At 33.4% G+C, this 21,175-nt stretch overlaps 2 protein-coding genes across 11 annotated transcripts; both read right to left on the minus strand.

The window, feature by feature from the left end:
• Positions 1–209: 209 nt before the first annotated feature.
• On the minus strand, positions 210–6,057 carry LOC132315969 (protein CHROMATIN REMODELING 24-like). Of its 10 annotated transcripts, none has more exons than XM_059814445.1 (8): positions 5,848–6,037; positions 5,331–5,491; positions 5,034–5,093; positions 3,731–3,774; positions 3,399–3,454; positions 3,243–3,324; positions 1,115–1,175; positions 210–534 (listed from the first exon to the last, which is right to left on the minus strand). In XM_059814445.1, the coding sequence occupies exons 3-8, from the start codon at positions 5,062–5,064 to the stop codon at positions 512–514; spliced, it is 297 nt and encodes a 98-aa protein (XP_059670428.1). In that variant the 5' UTR covers positions 5,065–5,093; positions 5,331–5,491; positions 5,848–6,037; the 3' UTR covers positions 210–511. The 10 variants fall into 10 exon arrangements, with proteins under 10 accessions (XP_059670428.1, XP_059670427.1, XP_059670424.1 ...); XM_059814444.1 differs by having other exon boundaries at positions 3,234–3,324; positions 5,848–6,036; XM_059814441.1 differs by having other exon boundaries at positions 210–542; positions 3,234–3,318; positions 5,848–6,033.
• Positions 6,058–9,754: 3,697 nt separating this feature from the next.
• On the minus strand, positions 9,755–13,200 carry LOC132315971 (UDP-glucose 6-dehydrogenase 1). Its single transcript, XM_059814446.1, has 2 exons — positions 13,104–13,200; positions 9,755–11,448 (listed from the first exon to the last, which is right to left on the minus strand). Exon 2 carries the CDS (start codon positions 11,426–11,428, stop codon positions 9,986–9,988), a length of 1,443 nt encoding a protein of 480 aa, XP_059670429.1. The 5' UTR covers positions 11,429–11,448; positions 13,104–13,200; the 3' UTR covers positions 9,755–9,985.
• Between the last annotated feature and the right edge of the window lie 7,975 nt (positions 13,201–21,175).

Here is a 21,175-nt window from a genome sequence, read left to right on the forward strand (position 1 = left end):
AATTTTTATTAAATTATTTTAAAATGAGGTTTCTTTGCCTTTTAAATTTATTTTAAATTTGAGTCGAAAGATAAAGTTAAATTATATAATAATATACTCTTGTATAATATATTGAATAAAATATAGCGTATAATGTAATATTCTTGCACATGATAAAACAAAAATAAATTTCTTTGTTGACTTGATGACAAGATCGCGCTAGAGGGAGGTGACGTTAATCACTTAAATCATGTAAACATATATACAAAGAGCAGTCTTCCATCCTCATATTTCTATTTGTCAAACAGAGTATTATGCTTAATGACAACACAAAGAACTTCATTTGTTCCAAGTAGTTAAAAAACTGAAGATCCAAGTAGTCAAAATAAAGAAAACAACAGCATTTCGATCTTCCAATTCTACCTTGCCTCAGGCTGAAGCTCAACCTGAGGAGGAGGAGTGGCTCAGGTGCATTCTCTAGATGGCAGGAATAGTACGTATAGGTAACCAACTAGTTGGATTATGCTCCAGCCTATACCAACCCAGCTGAGAATCCTGAAAATCTATAAAAATGTAGTAATTATGAGTTAAAGAACACAACAAACCAACCAAGCAAACAAAATAAAATTGAATACTGAATAGTAAATGCTAAACTTTAGACTAATCACTATGTTAAGATCAAATTTAGGTAGGGCATAGATAAGCCACATTATGCCATTTAGCGAGCTTGCTAATGGCGGCCAAAGAGGCATTCCATCAAGATTGTCGTTATGTACAACCTCTCACTGAAAGAAAAAAATGAGTAAAAAAAAAAAAATTCCAAAATGAAAGCTAACAACAACCTGCCACTGAAACTGAGAATTGGGTTAAAAAGGTACAAAATGAAAGCTAACAACCTAGCAAAGTAAGAAAACAGTAAGTATAAAGCTAATGAAAGCTAAACATTACTGGCTTGGTTTACATTTTCAAGCCACTGTCATAAGTTTAATTTGCCTAAAAAAATAAAAATAAAAATAAAAAAAGAGGTTTGATTAATTAATGAAAATGTTGTTCGGAATATTTTCAAATACACAAGAAAGACAACAAACACAATGCAACATCCTTAATTAACAAAAGAACATTCTCGAAAACATACCTATCTTTTTCCCTACACCACTCATTCCCATGAGCTTTTTTGCTCTTCCCAACAAGTAAACCTATAATTTGAGGGGGACAAAAATTAATACTTTTGAAATATGAACATTAATAGTCCAAGTAATTTTATACATAACTTAAGCTAGCATCACAATAATAAGGTTATGTAACATAATAATAACATAAAGAATCATATCGGTCAAGATGATTTCAAATAGTTCATAAAATTAGAAAAACAAACATGTCATTATAGACCTTAAAAGGTCAATTAAAGAAAGAATAAGAGCATGGACATTAGTAAAATTAACTAACTGAGGACTGAGGCGGCATGTTGCTCAATGACCCTTTGATTGGTAGTTGTTAGAGCCAAACCTTCAATCTAACCCTCCAAAAAAAGAAAAAAGAAAAAAGAAAAACTCCACCCCAGCGCTCTCTCTCTCACTTCCACTTCGCCGTCAACCACCACTGAGGTAGCTGCAAAAATTAGGGTTTGCAATAGACTTTTATACAAGCCTATGTAAAAACTACATACTTATATATAATCTTCTAAATAACAAATGTACAAAAATCACATTTATATATATATAATTGGACTTGAAATGATTTTTTTGCCCGGTAATTTGTTATGTAATGTTTGGTGTTCAATTCCAAACGCTGCCTTCAGTAAATCGACTGACCTAGAAAACTCAGATTCACACCCAATAAAAGTCCTACTAGTATTAATTTAGGCCATCTACATAATACATATATATATAATTATGGCCCTATTCATAATAACTCTTGACCACGGGACCCATCTCACCCGACTCTCTATTTAAAGAGGTCATCGCCTCCACCGTCTGATTAGAGCCCTTTTCCGTCAATCACAAAAACAGGATCTGCTCGTAGGTGTGAACTGGGTCGAGAACTGGGGGTGGTGATGTGCACAAATGAGGAGGTGAGAAGAAAAAGAGGGATTGGAGTTCTTTTTTCCTCCAAATCAAGTGTAATGGGGTGATTGGTGGTGGTGATGTGTGCGCGCGCGCGCGCGTGTATATATATATATATATATAGAGAGAGAGAGAGAGAGGGTTCTCAGATGGGTTATACCTGTTAGGTTTGTTAGGGTTAGGGTTTGAGAGAAGGGGGGGAGAAAAGACTGAGGAGAGGAAAATTGGGTTTCTCAGATGGGTTGTACCCGATGACCCAGTTAAAATATTTCATCAAGGGTATTTAAGACAATAAAAATAGGCGAACTTGTATATGTCTGTCCTTACCCCAAAGTATAAACCTCAGAGGGTGTCATTGTACTTACCCAAAGTTTTAATAACTAGAGCAACACTCATCCAGCTCCAAGCCTCAAATTACTATCATGATATTGTGGATAAAATAAGCAAAAATCGAATTTTATATAGAATTATATAATATATTATGTTTTATTCGGAACGTATTTGGGTCCCTTTTTTATATTTGTCCAATTGCCATGTTTGTATCATGTCTTGCTTGTGCCCATGTCCATATTTGTGCTTCATAACTTTTTATTCACAAACCAATATAAAATGTATAGCTAAATGTTTCAAAAAGAAGAAAATGTAGAACAATAAAACAAATATCCGAATATATAATGACTTAAAGAAAATTAGGGCTGGCGACCAGTCGTGTTAAAATAAGGGTATTCAGTTAAATGCGCCAACCCGAACACAACCCTGTCAAACACCCCTCACATGACATGTTAATTAAACGGGTAACCGACTTTTGTTTAGGGGGGAAAAAATTTTAAACAGGTAACTGGAATCAACCTTGTAACCTATTTTTTTAACTAAAAAAAAAAAAACCTTGTAACCTATTTTAACGAATGAGTAGTAATACCTACACAACAACAAAAAGCATTTAATAATTTATTTAATTTTTTAATATATTTAATATTTTATCTGAATTAAAAAAACGAAAAATAAATTTTGAATTAAAAAAACTATGCAATAAATATTTCATTTAACATCAATAAATCACACAAGGACATCACTGTAGTATCATACTAATTTAATTCTATTACCTATCATACAAGTTAAAACATATAATTGAAATTCCCAAAGTATATATGTATATATACACACACATATGAGGAGGTATTAGTATATTACCACTGCAACCTTAGCACCAAGACGCTTGTAAGAATTTGTGGCATTTTTATGAAGTGCACGAGAAATGTATCGCTCATAGTCGCCCCTAAAGCTGAAAAATAGATTTAATAAAATAAAAAATAAAAAACACTAGGAAACCAGATGAGCAAAGATTAAAATAATTACCTCTTCCAGTCACCAAATAGATCCGGACAACAAATCTTTAGAAGGCCCCATAATTCCTGTTAGGAAAAATAAAAAGAGCAGTCTTCAACTCCTGGTTTTGTAAACGAATAAAATAAAAAATGACAAACAAACAAGAAGTCGGCTATACATATAGATTATTTTGTATTGGCGCGCCAGTGACAGCCGTGCAGATGTCACAAGGAATTGCAAGCAAACCCGTCGCCTTTTTTCACTTAAGATTCTTTACTTTGTGCGCCTAAAGAAAAACATGGAATCTACATTTAACATCTCAAATTCAAACTGGAAACTAAATACTAAATTGATCGTTTTACCTCGTCGAGAAACATATAGTCCCATTTCACTTCACTAAAAGCTTCTACATTAAAAAGTGCACGTATTAATGCATGTGACGGAAAATCAAATTGATTATGCCGCCACTACCACTTATTTTCATGAGGATGACAATGATAAATGATGATAGATAGTTTAATAACAAGATGATAGCAAATATCTACCTCTTTGTCAAAGATGATGCACAATTTATCCCACGAAAGATAAACAAATTGAGGGTAGAAACACTAATGTAGCAGCACCATCTTAAATTTTGTTCGCATCTCACGAAACTTCAATCAATGTATAGTCTTATGAAAAACAAAGAAAAAAAATAACAATCTCGCATGAAACAAAAATATCCTAAAAGGTAAGCTGTCCAGACATAATTCAAAAATACTTTTATAGTAATTTTATCCCAAAATGGAGTCGAGGGACGAATGGTTACCACCCCTGATTATTGTTTAACAAAGCAAGCCACTTGTTTCCTCCTAATTATTACTTGATTTACCACACAATAGAACGAAGGGAATAATGGTCTTTAAAGGTGACTAAGAAATGAAATTTCATATCAGTGTAATTATATTTCCTAGCATATAATTCACTTTAACCTTTCAAAAACTTAAATTTTAACATTCCTAAATACACATACATGGTTTGTTCTCTTAATTTTATCTTTCACCTTGAGAAAGTCTTTTAATATTTATATTTCCAATTGGGATCCTTAGTTATTCTAATAAATTTGTTTGCTTAATCCATTAATTAACACAAAAAATCACACCCAAAAAAATAAATAAATAAATAAAAGGGAAAGAGATTGATTATAAAGAACCAAACATGAAAGGAATGTGTTATTCTATTATTATTTTTTCCTAGTTGATTAATGTTTATTTTAATATCTAGCACTCACATATTATGTACACGACTTCAACCCAATTAGAAAACCAAACACAACCAAACAAAACATTATAACTATACAATCCATAAACCAATATAAAATAAAATATCTTAATAAAACAGTAAGTATAAAGCTAATTAAAGTTAAACATTACTAGCTTGGTTTATGTCGGACACTATAGTTTCACTCCTACTACGAGATCAATAACTTTATTTGTCCACGATGGTACAGGATACATAAGAAGCACATTTTCAAGCCACATCATAGTTTAATTTGCCCAAAAAAAAAAAATTAAAGGCTTGATTAATTAATGAAAATGTTGTTTGGAATATTTTCAAATACATAAGAAAGGCAACAAATACAATGCAGCATCCTTAATTAACAAAAGAACATTCTCGAAAACATACCTATATTTTCCCCTACACCACTCATTCCCATGAGCTTTTTTCTCTTCCCAACAATTAAACCTATAATTTGAGGGGGGCAAAAATTAATACTTTTGAAATATGAACATTAATAGTTAAAGTATTTTTATGCATAACTTAAGCTAGCATCACAAAAATAAGGTTATGTAACATAATAATAACATGAAGAATCATATCGCTCGAGATGATTTCAAATAGTTCATAAAATTAGAAAACCAAGCATGTCATTATAGACCTTAAAGAAAGAATAAGAGCATGGACATTAGTAAAATTAACCACCTCAGGACTGAGGAGGCATGTTGCTCAACGACCCTTTGATTGGTAGTTGTTAGAGCCAAACCTTCAATCTAACCCTCCAAAAAAAAAAAAAAAAAAAACTCCACCCCAGCTCTCTCTCTCTCTCTCTCTCTCTGGCACTTCCACTTCGCCGTCAACCACCACTGAGGAAGAGAGGCAGCTGCAAAAATTAGGGTTTGCAAGCCTATATAAAAACTACGTACTTATATATAATCTAAGAAATGTATAAAAATCACATTTATATATAAAACATTGGACTTGAAATGATTTTTTTTGCCCTGGAATTTGTGATGTAATATTTGGTGTTCAATTCCAAACGCTGCCTTCAGTAAATCGACTGACCAAGAAAACTCAGATTCACACCCAATAAAACTCCTATTAATTTAGGCTATCTACATAATACATATATATATACACACACATACAGTTCCTCATTCAGTTTTTTATTTTATTTTTTTATTAATGGGTAGTTCTTGGTTTAACATGTAAGTAGGTGTACCTGAGTGACGATTTGACCGGTGGTTCGTCGGAGAAGTCGAACAGCTTCACTCGCAACGACGAACAGCTTTGAATCGCTTGCCAGAAAATAGCAAATCTCTCTCTGTGTATTTCTTTTTACACCGCCTGTTTCTTTCACTCTCTGTAAATATTGACCACCAAAATATCTGTCTGTAGTTTGTGGCTGAAAATCCATTTGGTGTAACGACCAGCTGTGGATAAGTATGAGTGAGTGAGTCCCTATGTGTGTCACTGTGTACAAAAACTTTTGGTGCGAGTGAGTTGTAAGTTGTTGGATACTCCATAAAATTTGAAAACTTCTCAAATAGGACAACTATATTAAGACTAATTGAGTAATAAAAAAATAACAATAAATAAATTCATGAAAAATACAACTTTTGCATGTACCTTCCTTTGCAAACTCAAAAATCATAAAAAAAGTATTATTAAGTGGTGTGATATAAGTTTTCTTTTATTAGTTTATCATGATTATAAAAAATTATAATTAAATTTGAAACACATAGTTGTTATAGATAGATAGATATATAATCAATGAAAAAGAGAAAAAGAGAAAAAAAGAAAGAAACTAAAATTTGTAACACATATATGAAGCACATGGTTGAAAAAAAGAAAGAAACTACATCAGTGCGAAAGCGGCTAAAATTTTGCATTAATCAAAAACAAAAAGCTCTCAAAAACAAGATTAAATGTATATAATACATCTAAAGTGCCCACTTGGGAGATTATGCCGTCGTTTTAATTTATTCTGTAAATATTAAAGCGAATTACTGAAAAGACTCTTACATTTGTACTTTTTTTCAATATACTCCAATATCTAATTTTTACCTTTACCAAAGAACCCCCAGCCATCCCAAAGAGAAATAAGAGTTGATACTTCAACCACAATACTCTTTTATTTAAATTCTAATTATACCTAACTTTAAAATTTTATACCTCACAAATTGTATATCGAAATATTACAAATAATATAGAGTTAATTTCACCTAGACCCCTGAGGTTAGCGCATATTTCACCTAGATGGAGATTTAGTTTTTAGCAACTACTTAAACCCCAATTAGTGGCTTAACATTTTACTTCTACTCCAAATGTCAATTTTTGGTATTAAATAATTATGTTACCCTTTGACCCCGTGTTGACTATTTTTTGTGACTAAACTGGCCTCAACACACATTTCCTCTTCCTCCTCTCAGTCAATCATCCTAATTAACCAACACCATCTTCTCTTGGGGAAGTGAGGCTAGAGTGTAGATTGGCAAAGTGAGACCTCTCTAATATTTGTGAAGAGAGAAAGAGAGTGATTCACATATATAAAGAGAGAGAATGATTCACATATATGGAGAGAGAGAGAGGAGTCCAATAAATAGAACAGGGGAGGCGAATATAGGTCGATGGTTGAGAGGGTTAGGAGATCGGTTTGGCCGTGCATGACTAGCGGCGTCTCAGATGACAGCGATGACGTGGTCGGGCGGTGGCTGTGGATGAACTGCAACTGTGCACCAATGAGTCTGACCGGCAAGGATGAGGGACCTCGGCGATGGATGGGATGACTAAATCGGCGGCCAGCAAATGGGATGGACTCTCGGTAGTCAGCTGTGAAATCGAAATGGCTAGGATGAAGGAGCTTGGCTATGGACGGGATGACTGAATCTTGAACTTGCCGCTGCCATCATCCGAAGCAACAAGCTCGCCATCATCCGGACAGTCCCTGAGCTTGGGTTTTCTGCAACGTGAGAACTTCTCGACATAGATAATCGAGAGCATATCGTCGGAGGACCTCCAACCGACGGTCAAGATCTGCATCGACAATCACCAATCGCCGTCGATCGCGGTAAAGAGGACCTCCAACACGCCGTGACTACTCTTCTCAAGAAGATGTCGATCGGCTCGTGTGGCGCAATTTCAGCAATGGGGTGCTGAGCTTGTCTTTGCCATGGTTTGAGTCCGATTCCGGTTCGGATTCGTTTCCGGCGGGGTTTGTTGGGTCTTATGGGTCTCGGTGGCAGCCATCGTTGCCGAGTTTGGGTTCGATTTGCAAGCTGTGGATTGTTGATTTTTTATTTTTATTATTATTTTTTATTTTTTATTTTTTTTCTTCTTGTGGATTGTTGATTACATGGTCTGATTTTGTGAATTGGGGCATTGATTGTGGGGTTGTGATTGGGTGTAAGATTTGGTTTGTTTGATTGATTACAGAGGTGGTGGTTTGTGGGTGTTTATGCACTTTTTGAGGTGGTGTGATTGTGGTTGAAGGGGGTGAGTGAGAGAGACCGTAGCCGCAGACGAGAGAGATGAAAGAAGGGCGTTTATGTCATTTAAAATTAAAGATATTTTGTAATATTAAAATTTTGAGGGTAAAAAGGTCCATTCGCATGTGTTTGAGGCCAAAAATCAAATTGGTGTCTAAGTGGTCGCTAAAAATCAAATCTCTATCCAGGTGAAATATGTGTTAACCTCAGGGGGTCTAGGTGAAATTAACCCAATAATATATGCACGAAAAGCTTATAAAATAAAGATTTTATAAATATAAGATTTGTTCAACAAAGCATCAGAGAAATAGATAATTTAAAAATCTACTGCAATAATTTTATTTTATTTAATTTTTTTTAAAAAATACTCTAATTATTTTTAAAAAAAATTCAAAATTATTCTTTTGAATATGTAGCATAACATATAAAAAAATTAGCCCCGACACTCTCTTGAAACATTAGATCCGGTTAAATACTCTCTTTAACCTCTTCAACCAATAAGATTTACATTGTCGATCAATACAAGTATTCCAAAAAGCATGCATTATATGTACTACTAGTAACATTAGCATACATTGATCAATACAAGTATTCCAAAAAGCATACATTATATATACTACTAGTAAGAAGGACAAGTCTCATATGAACAAGACCCAAAGCCTAACAAGTGAAGCCAAGACAAAGATGGTCAAGTCCCATATGAACAAGACCTAAAGCCTAACATGTGAAGCCAAGACAAAGAAGGGCAAGTCTCATATGAAAAGACCCAAAGGCTAACATGTAAAGCTAAGACAAAGATGGTCAAGTTTCATATCAACAAGACTCAAAGCCAAACATGTGAAGAATGATATTAGCTTTATCAGTGATGATCATAAACACTGACGACTACTTGTTAAAGTGTTCTTCACATAGAGACCAAAATCCCACAGCAACAACTCACATGATGAAAACCTTCCATCCTCCAGATATCGTAAAATCAAAGACATCAAGAGATCTCTGAACACACAACAAGAACACGCACACACAACACACACTAATAACTCACTCTTCCATGAACCCTTCACAAGCAGTAACACAAAATTAAAGTCATCCAGAGATCTCTAAGCATACAACAGATAGACATACAACATAGTAAAAAAAGAATCTGTATCAAGCAGCAGCAGCAGCATAATATTCTTCTTCCAAAAAGCCGCATCTAATTCAAGAACATAAAGTCAGATATGCATTCAAGGAAAATTCAAGCCAACCTTGTCCAGCCATACAGATTAATAGAGTTCGATAAATATGGTCGAACTGTCTTAAAACAACAAGGGAATGGCTATTACAGTAAGTAGTAGCAAAACACTGTTGAATCAGTTGAGTTGAAAATAATATCAAACAATTTAGAGATGCACCAGAGAGTAGCCGCAGATCTCATCACCTTTATGATAAATCAATGACCAAACTCGTCTTTGGATAATAAGCTAAGTAGTGCCAAAAAAAAAGTAGTTTCTTCTTCCTTGGGAACTCAATCCAACACCAAACAAATTAAACAACAGTTAACTGGTAGAGCAAATGAGATATAGAATTTGAATTCTTGAATCTTACCAAAAATATAAAAAAATAGACTGAATTTCTAAAAAATCACCAATTAATAGCAGATTAAACCAAACAAATCAAGTTCTATTAGAAAACAACTAACAGGCAGTAGGTAATATCACTGGATACAATGTAAGGTAAAACACAAAGCCTCTTATTTTGACCAAAATGGTAAGACCACCAATCATCCTCTTGACTAACCAAAAATAAGAAGCATCGGAAATCCCACTGATTGCCTTAAAGCTATAGAGTCTAGCTGATTTCATGACAAGCCACCTGATCAAAGGATCTCCATTATGCCACAGCAGGCATGTCCTTGAGCCATGCATCCAGAGGCTTACCAATTGAGTACACAATGAAACCAATCTCCCTCAGTTTATCAGCGTTCACGATGTTCCTGCCATCAAAAATAAAAGCTGGTTTCTGCATGTTATCATATATCTTCTGGTAATCAAGAGTCTTGAACTCATCCCACTCAGTAAGAATGCAAACACCGTGAGCATCCTTTGTTGCCGTGTAGGCATCCCAAACAACACTCACTTGCTTCACAGTAGTGGGACTCATTGGCTGGAGGTGAAGGGGATGGTCCCAATCAAACTTGTTCATTGTAAGGTCCCTCTGAATCTGGTCCTCAGTGACCTGCGGATCATATATGCTCAACCGGGCCTTGTCACCCAACAGCCCCTTGCACACATCAATAGCAGGGGTCTCCCGGGTGTCTCCAGTGTCCTTCTTAAAGGCAAACCCTAGAATGGCAATCTTCTTGCTTGAAACTGTGTTAAACATAGAGGCAACAATACGGTTCACAAATCGGTTCTTCTGATAATCATTAATCTTAATGACTTGTTTCCAGTACTCTGCCACCTCTGGAAGGCCATTACACTCACAAATGTAAATCAGGTTCAAAATATCCTTCTGGAAGCAAGACCCACCAAAACCAACACTAGCATTCAAGAACTTGGGCCCAATCCTTGTGTCCGTACCAACAGCATATGACACCTGTGCGACATCTGCTCCAGTAGCCTCACAGAGAGCAGACATGGCATTAACAGATGAGATTCTTTGGGCCAGGAAAGCATTGGCTGCAAGCTTTGACAGTTCTGCTGACCATAGATTTGTGCATATGATTCGGTCTTCAGGAACCCAGTGGGCATAAACATCCTTCAATGTTTTGATTGCCTTCTGGCCTTCTGGGGTCTCCCTACCTCCAATGAGGACCCGGTCAGGATTAAAAAGATCTTTGATTGCAGTTCCCTCTGCAAGGAATTCAGGGTTTGATAGAATCTGAAAGCTAATTCCCTTGCTGTTGTGGGTTAGAATTTTCTCAATTGCCTCAGCTGTTTTGACAGGGACCGTTGATTTCTCAACTACAATTTTGTTAGATTTTGACACATCAGCAATCATACGGGCTGCGCTTTCCCAGTATGTCAGATCTGCAGCTTTTCCTGCTCCAAGGCCCCGAGTCTTTGTTGGGGTGTTGACAGAAACAAAGACAATATCAGCCTCACAGACATGCTTCTCCACGTCAGTGCTGAAGAAGAGATTCTTACCCCGGCACTGCTTCACCACATCGTCAAGGCCAGGCTCGTAGATGGGAAGCTGCTCACTGTTCCAGGCTGTGATACGAGCAACAGAAATATCAACAACGGCAACTTCAATGGATGGGCACTTAAGTGCTATCACAGCCATGGTAGGACCCCCAACATAGCCAGCCCCAATGCAGCAAATCTTCACCATTTTCCTTTTCTATCTGCAACCTGGACAAAGAGATTCAAATATTAGAAAACATAACATTGCAGATAAACCAAGTAGTGTGGACTAACATTAAAAATAAATAAATAAATAAAGAAAGAAAGAGAGAGAGAGATCCAGGACGAAGTCTACTTTTTCGCATGTTGGAGGAAAAAATCAAATTCATAATTGAACCAAAAAATTCATATGATTGCGCAAAATGCAGTCTCCTGCTTTGAATTCTTTTTTGTGTTTTATGCAGTCTCCAGCTTTGGGAATATATGCTAGCGAATTGTATCTATATATAATTTCATATCATGCATTGCTCCAATCTTAATAGTAACTTCAAAAGTATAGAAGCCTAATTTCCCAAAGCCTTTCTCGAAAATCCACAATCCTAATATGCTAACAGTGTCATCCGTCCATGCCTGCAAACATTTATCTGTTAAGAGCTCAATTTTTTTGACAAGCATTACTGAAGGTGGTGTACACTTGGGAAACATAACTAATGAAATGTGGACAGGTGCTTTGTGCGGTGTCAGTTGCAGAGAATGTCAAGTGTCCCTATTGGCCCCTTTCTCCCTCTCATCAAATATGTAAGTACTTACTAATTAACGCAAAAATGAAAAGAAAAAAAAAATGAAAAAAAAAAGAAAACAAAAGAGTAAAGTTTTTTAAGGTCTTGTTTGGCAATTGCTTATGTTTTGAGTGTTGATTTTTTTGGTTCTGTTTTATTTTTTATTTTCTTAAGTGAAGCAAGATAGGGAAGCGTGTTTGATAACGCAGCGATTTCAATAGTATCGAAACTATTTTTTAAAAAAGACTAAAACCAAAAGTTCCAAGTTGGTGTTTAAGATTGCTTTTTCACTGTAGCAATGAAACTTACAACACTTCTTAAATGACTTTTCTAACTAGTCATTTTATTTTTTAATATTTTTTAAATTCCAAAGAATGTAGAATCAATGAAATAAATCTAGATTCAATTTTAAAAAAGGAAAGGTATAATAATTTTCAGAGCACATCAATAGAACAGAAGAATAATACTCTACTCGGATACATCTAATGACATAGAAACAAAACTAATAAATAGGTGTTCAACACAAATTCAGGAGAAGAAAGAGAGAACAGCTCGCTGAAACCAGGAATGACAATTAATATAACTAAAACAAACCAAATACGCATGGACACCATTGTTGATTAGCTTGAGATTTGGGCATAAGCAACAGATCGAGAGCAATTCAGCTAAAACAATACAATAAAACCAGAAATTGAATGAGGAACACTAGAATTCCCTAATACATCATTAATTATCACAATCTCAAACAGATCTACCACGAAATCACTTGAATTATAGCTCCATTATGATTATTGAACACCTGGACCCTAATTCAGCCACACTATATCCAGATCGAGGTATAAACAATGCAAGCGTCAACAGATCTGAAGATTCCACCGAAAATACAAAAACATTGAAAGAAATCTCTTGATCCAAATCATCAATAACACAACAAAACACGTAATTAAACAGAGAATTGAGCAATAATCATTCAGTAAATTTCACCAAAAAGATTAAATCTCTGAATTAAAACCTATATATATATATATATATAAACAAATACAATGAATCAAGATCCAAAGTCACTTATACAGTAGAATAAAGTGAAAATTCAAGATCAAATACCTTACAGATCGCTCCTGAAGAGAAGATGTAGAGAGAGAGTGGAGCTGGTTGTGTAACGATATGAAAACACGAGGGAGCGGGCATCTCCTTAAATAGCGTTGGACATTCCAGATCTACCCTTTGGATTTAAGTTAAAGACGGAAAAATCCAAAGTTTGTACCGTTTTGATGTGGAAAGCTGAACGCGTCGACAACACACGTTTAGTTTATTAGAAAATGAAGAGATGGAGGTAGGGGTAAAAATGTGAAAACGGTGTCGGACGGACGTTTTTGTTAGTGAAAGCCAAATTGACAAAAATACCCACGTAGCCGTGTAGTGGGAATAGAGAAATAGAATATATATACGTTTAGAATCTTCAGGCTGTATATATATACGTATGAAAGTTATATTCCACGCGGTTTTCCCGTTGGTGCACGCACTGTAACCCATGATGAAAGAGTCGGTGGCGGTGGTCAGGTCAACACTCATTGCCATAGGTGGGTTGGACCATGGGTTTGAGCCGCTTGGAATGTGATCAATTTTGGTTTCAACTTTGCTCACCCTTAAAACCAAGACAATTTTTTTTTTTTCCTTAGAAAACACGTATGAACCCCGTAACACACAATTTAAGTTAGGAATGCGGTTTGAAAGCGAGATCATAATAATTTACCTTTCGGATCCATGCCAACGCCACTATACCCGTGGGAACAAAATAAAACACTGTTTTTTTGGATAGAGAATAGAGATTTTAATGATGAGTGATAACATGGTATTTAAATTTTGTCCTATTTAATATTTTGAGAGTTTCAACTCTCAATAAATTGTTATTCATAACGGTGCATTGTATGCAAACGGTGCAAATATATGAGAAATTGATCGTGAATGTGAAAATGATTGCGAGTATTTCTAAGAATTAGTCCCAATTTTAAAGGGGTCATCATATAAGAGTGTTCAAATTTAGTTCAAACGTTACTAGTTAACCTTGAGCTCAATTAAACTCATTTTCAGCACAAGCTCAAACTAAAGCTTAAAATTCTTAGTATTACATATACTATGTAAATCCAAACTATACATAATTAAAGAAGTCTCGAGCTGGTTCATAAACGCCACCCGTTCATGAATATGTTTACAAATTAACACAGTTGAATTATGAATTATTCAAGTTCAGTTCGTTCATCAAAAAAGTTTAAGACGCAAGTTGAAAGTTGTTCATAAATTATTCAATTAATTTGTAACCCTATCTAACAATTATTTATTTGGATAAAATAATTTCCAATTCAAAGTCTTTTATTACTCTAAATTGTTCAATTTTGGTAAATCTTAATCATGTAATAAAATTTGATTTTGTTTATTTATTCAACTAGCTTCAAATTAATTCCTTAGAGAGAGAGAGAGAAATGGTTTATATTTTGTGGGAGAAAACAAGTCATTACATCCAATTTTACATCCAAGTCAATGCTAAATTGATCTTTGTCATATCCATTCATTGAGCTAAAATAATTAGATATTGTAATATATATATATATATATATATATATATATATATATATAATAATTAGATAATTTTGGGCCTTGTAAGATGTAGAAAATTTGACCGTTATACTGACATGAGTCACAGACATTGTTAGCTGTATGTTCATAGTAATAAGTAGAGTCGCGATTAAAAAGGTGAAATGATAATTACTAAAACACACACTCAATTAACATCAAAGATCTCACCAATAATAAAAGGATTTGAAAATCACAGTCTACCATTTGTAAAATCATGTAGACCCTTAACAAAGTCATGTCTTGAGTCTTGGCCACCACACCTAGACTAGTGTGAACATCTTTTTTGTCATATACATTCATTATTGATATAAATTAGATAGTAGATTGTTTTTCCTTGTTGTTATAGAAAAACAACCTAAATTTTGATTTATTTATTTATTTATTTATTCTCTTTATAGCATGTGCCATATAAACACTATAACTACATCAATGTTGGTGAGTATAAAGAGAAACTTCAAATGTAAGGCTTAACTTGCTTGTGGGATCAAAAAGATTGTTGAGTGAGATCCAAGACATGATTAAATAATGACATTTGTGAAAGCCAAGACTGAAAGAAGAAATCATTAGAGAAAAAAAAAAAAAAAAAAAAAAAAAAATGCAAAAAGGTTACTTTAATGATGATTCATGAATATGCCCACATCTGCGCATAGAAAGAGAATTGAATGAATAAAGCGATTATAGATTTATAATCTCAGGTAGAAAAACAAAGAGGAAATAATTTAAAACGATAGTTTGGTATGATGTTTCATAGTTCCAAAAAAATAAAAAAGTGATGTTAATTACAACTTCTATAATTAGTTTTTCAATTAATTACAGGTGCGACTGAGAAAGACATATTCTCTTGAGCACATCTCTCTCATGTTCTCTCAAAAACTAATATGAGGGTTAATATTAAGACACGTTATTTGTCAGATATCCCTCTCCCTCTTTGTCTCTCTTCAACTTCTCTCTCTAAATTTTAGATACAATAACAAAATTTTCTCTTTCCTTTCAGTAACTTTCATACCCAAATTTCACTTACTGAAATCCGCCGCCGTAATATATACACATATATAAATAAAAGAAAAAAAAATGATTAATTCTGGAAATAAAAAAAGGAATGGAGTCTGCAACAATTTTTCGGTAAGATTAGGCGACATTCGGGAGAGGAAGGTTGAGATTGATGTTGATGAACTTCCTCACGCCGCAATGGATTCCTTGATTGATTTTTTCATTTATTAATTTGTTCTCGTTTATTTATTTATTGATTTATTTTGTGTTTTACTCAATGTATATTTATGATTATACATAGATACCTCAAAATTCGGAGTATTTTGTGATACCCCCTAATTTCGGAACACGGGTTGATCAAGTCCGCGCACAAAATCAGGGGATATCAAAAGAATTAAAGTAGTTAAACAAGCACAGAGTACAAAAAGAAATAAAAAGAATAAATAATACGCTGAAGAAAACTAATAAATAAAACTTCCATTAATAACTTGTCAATGGTTACAACTCGGGAATCCGTAACTCAAGGACCCCTTAACCAAAATCCACTATCCATAAATTCATTAATAATTACTAAAGTAATACTATCCTACTTTGAAATAAAATAGGAAGAATAGATAAGTCCTCCAGCTGCGGATACTCAACCTTGAGACTTGAACTGCTAATAACCTGAAAAATAAATCGCGGGTTAAACTCTACGAGCAAGTTCTTTCTACCAGACCTCTGAAAACCAATAAATAGATCATCTCTGATAAAAAACAAACCTAATACAGTCTTTATCTTTAATGTACATAATTATATACAATATAACTATCACAACTATTACCAAGTTCATTAATTCCAAAACCATTATCAATGATTAATTAATAATCATACCTGGTCCTATCCACAATTTCTTTTAAAGAAACTCCTCTAACCTTAACTCCATCCTAGACAGCAATTTAATAATTTAAACTATAAAGTATAATTAAAAGAACATTATATCCAATTCCAAAACCAATAATGATCATAAGTATTTAAATCACACGGTCAATATCTAGACTTTGACAAATCATCCATGTCACTACCAGTATTATTTTATTAATTTGTATAAACTAATACGCTAACCTGTAAGTATTAGATTATTCTACTTTAAGAATATCTAATCATAATCCAACTTACACAGACAGTAATTATAGATGATATATTTTAATCATCTAACACACAACAATATAATTAAATTTTGACAAATCAACCATGCCATTATAAATATATTTGTTTATATATTAGCAATTCATCCATGCCTCCTTAAGTATGTTTATTTATACATTGGTAAATCAACCATGCCTCCATAAGTATATTTATTTACACATTTGGCAAATCAACCATGCCATTATAAATATATTTATTTATACATTGGCAACTCAACCATGCCTCCTTTAAGTATATATATTTATACTTTTAAATTAACAATTCAACTATGCCTTCTGTGTATGTATTTCATTCATACAAATACTTAGGCAAAATATTTACGCCTATGGTAACTTATCCATGCCTACAATTTAATCATGTACCGATTTTAAACTTAACGATGATCTAACTCACACATAAACATCCCACGCATATCATACGCATAATATTAATTTAATAACCAACCTAATATGATTTAATCAACCGTAACATTATACCAAATAAGAATAATAATCTTACATGATACATATACATACATATATATATTGTATAATATACATATGTAACACCATTCACAACAATATTTGATTATTTAAATCACATACATACATATATATATATATATATATATATATATATATATATATACTTCCTTCCGTAATAAATTATTAATTAATTATATTACTCCAATATATGCTACTAAATATAGTAGTAACACTCCCCAACTCTCAAAGCCCTAGTAATCTCTCTTATAGTGTTCGCTTTCAACCCTAATGAGTTTAAAGTCAATTCTTGGGCATCACTGGACCCCATTGGAACTTTCCAGGACCCCACACGCCTCTCCACACGCCCCCACGCGCCACCACACGCGCCTAAACACACTACACGCGCATCCACGCGCCACCACAAGCTGGCAGGTATCTTCACGCGCTTCCACGCGCGGTACACGCGCCTGTTCTTCATTCTGGATGACGTGGCTGCTTCTGGTTGGCTAGAACTCTGGGCTTTAGTGAGCTGCGTCATACTGGATTATTTGTATGTTGACTGGACCAAGTCAACGGTCCAGATTCACACACACATAGAGCTCCATGCGCCGCGATGCACCGGATCTCTTCTTTGTTGATGAGATCGATCCAAGGGCCTAGATTAATGGTGCATTGAATCTCCATGTATCTCTACCACACTGGATTATTTCAATTATATCAAACTAATTGTATGGCCTAGATCTGCGGTTGTTCTAACTTTCTATGTACGTGAAGACACCGGATAACACCCCAGTTGTAGCAGTTACGTAACAATGCATAAAAAATATATATAAAAAAATTAAAATAAATTCCAGAATATTCCGGAAAAATACAAAACACATTATAAAAAAATTCTAAAAATCTAGAAAAATTCCAGAATATTCCAGATAAATTCAAAAAAATAAAGAAACCCTAATAAACCCTCTTGGATCATAAATTCACCTATAGATTGATTTTAAAACATATATACCACACCTATATTTATTAATTAAAATCTAATAATCCAAAAATCCAATATAATATTTTATACTTTTAATTAATCCAATCCAACAATGATTTTTAAATAAATACATTTAATCTTAACATTCATACTCAAGGTGATAAACTTATGAGTTCTAAGAGGAGAGTTAGAAAAGAACTTGCCTGAAGGTTTCGAAACGAAACCGACGCTTTAAGTCTTCTAATCCAAACGCCTCCTTCTCAGATCCGGTCTCCTCCTTGTCAGCCCTTCTTCTCTCTCTCTCTGCCTCCCTTATTTTCTAAGGTGTAAACTTTTTAACCCTAAACCTTATGTGTATATTTATACACATTAATTCCTTTAATCCTATTCTTACTAGGATTACCAAATAAAATAATAATAATTATCTTTAAATAGTATAATATATATAAACATATATTATATTATATATATATATATATATCTATATATATATATATATATCTTCCATAATTAACAATGGTTACTTAAATCATATATTATATATAGATCCATAAATATATATCTATATATATATCCTTCCATAACATTTATTAATTAAGTATATTTATATATAATTAAATACATATATTTATAAGGATACAAAAATATCTATATATATATCCTTCCATAACATTTATTAATTAAGTATATTTATATATAATTAAATACATATATTTATAAGGATACAAAAATGATCATTCTAGTAATCAAATAACTATGGGCCTTTATTATTTAACCCAATAAGATTTTCTTCAAGCCCAAGACCACATCCTTTGGTCCAACTTCCCTTAAACCCAATTCAATTAAAATAAAATAATTAACTTAATTAAATTAAATCTAATAATTACAAATAATTAACAAACAATTCACACAAGCATAAATACACACAATTCAAACAAATAATTCAATCACATCATTTCACAAAACAAAACACCATATAAATTCAACAACTGAAATCACACAATATAATCTAATTAAACTAAAACAATTAATCTAAGCACTCAATTAAAACAAATAAAAATAAAATAAACACAATTAATTCAAATTAAATCAAATACATCATTTAAAAAAAAAATAAAAGTAATTAATTTTCATTAATAATTCCTTTAAAATATCGGGGTATTACATATTTCCATTCATTTTTTTATTTTTATTTTTTGGTTTCAGAATTAATCATTTTTTTTCTTTTATTTTATATATGTGTATATATTATAGCAGCAGATTCAAGTAAGCGAAATTTGGGTATGAAAGTTAGTGAAAGGAAGATAAGATTTTGGTCTTGTATCTAAGATTTAGAGAAAGAAGTTGAAGAGGAAGAGAGATGTGACAAATGACGTTGTAAGTTCCCCAAAAAAAGAATTTTATGGATGTGTAAGACAGAAATCTGAGCAGGCCAGGCTGACCCAATTCATTGGGACCACAGGGCCAGCAATATTTAGTTTTTAGGCCCAACTATTTTATGTGTTGGGCTTTATCATCAACTTATCCTCTTAAGTACATGTTCCTGAGTGGACTTAGGTCTGGGCTGTAGCCTGTAAGTGGACTAGTTTCTTTCACAGGGCTATTCTTCAGTTTGCTTTTCTAACTAGACCACAAAGTTGGATCCTCCATCTATCACCCCAACCCGCATTGAGTTATATCAAGGCCCGTTCAATGAGAAACATGGTTTTTGCAGTTCTGCTTTGCCGTAGCCCAGTCCACAAGCCCACAGGCCCAAATAATTGGACCACACTTTATCATGTAATGCAAGTTTCAACCATTATGGGTTGGGCTCCATGAAGCCTCCATCATCAACTTAAACTCCTGAATGTATATACCCCTATACACAGTTATACACACACATACAGAATATGTTATACATGCCATGCAAAACTAAGGTGAGCTAGTTTGTGTCAATCTAGAAAAAACTTAAAAGGGAAGTTTCATGCTATTAGAATCCAAGTAAAATAAAAAATAAATAATAAATAATTAACCACAATAAATTCGCAAAACTAATCTCAAGTTATTTTTGAGAAGTAATTCTTTAACCAAAATCATTTAAATGGATCGCACAAAGGTGGGTCTTGAGATTCTCGGTTATGTATTTTGGTTAATGGATTTCGATCCATCTAGCATTGCTCTTCATCTTTTCAAAAATTCAAAAAATAGGGTCTAACGATTAAAATCAATTCAATGTAAAAAACGGTAGCATGACATCTCAGAGTGGAATGAAAAAAAGAAAATGTAAATGGTTGCATTATTTAGGCGTCGCATATGTGAAATGTCATTAGAGAATAATTCATTGCGCTGATTTCTCTAAAGTAATCCAGTTTATAACACGATTTTTGTAATCAAATAATAGATTAGGGAGAGAAAGTGTAGTAAGGATTCGAGGATCAGAATTGTAATTCAATCATAACCTATCATTTTACCAAAATGATTTATTCAATTTGTATTGTTTTTAATTAAGTATTTCAATTTATTACTTAAAACACGTTTGAAAGTATTGAATTGGTATTTTAAATACAAAGTTGAACCTTAATTGGATACTCTAAGTCGCAACATTAATACATATTCCTAAGTTGTCATTTTGGTTAAACAGACCTTTAAATTCACATGGTCTCTAGCCCTAATAGTAAATTAGTAACCTAGCACGAGGAGAGGGAGGAAATACTTGAAATTCACATGGTTTGTAGGAGGGTGGGACCTAACATGAAGGGAAGAGAGAGGAAAGGAAAGAAAGGAGACATGAATAGAAAAAACAGTACTATCTCATTCCCACCATAATGTATAAAGCAGTTGTTGTAATTTACATGATTGCATGCATAAAGCAACAGCAATGTACATTTTAGTTCTGAGTCCTAGCTAGTCTCATTAGTCAAAAGAGGAGCTCAACTTTAGAC

This window comes from Cornus florida, unplaced genomic scaffold (assembly GCF_030987335.1).
Source record: "Cornus florida cultivar Cherokee Brave unplaced genomic scaffold, ASM3098733v1 CherokeeBrave_3.0.0_Hap2_Chr07, whole genome shotgun sequence".
Classification (NCBI taxonomy): Eukaryota; Viridiplantae; Streptophyta; class Magnoliopsida; order Cornales; family Cornaceae; genus Cornus; species Cornus florida.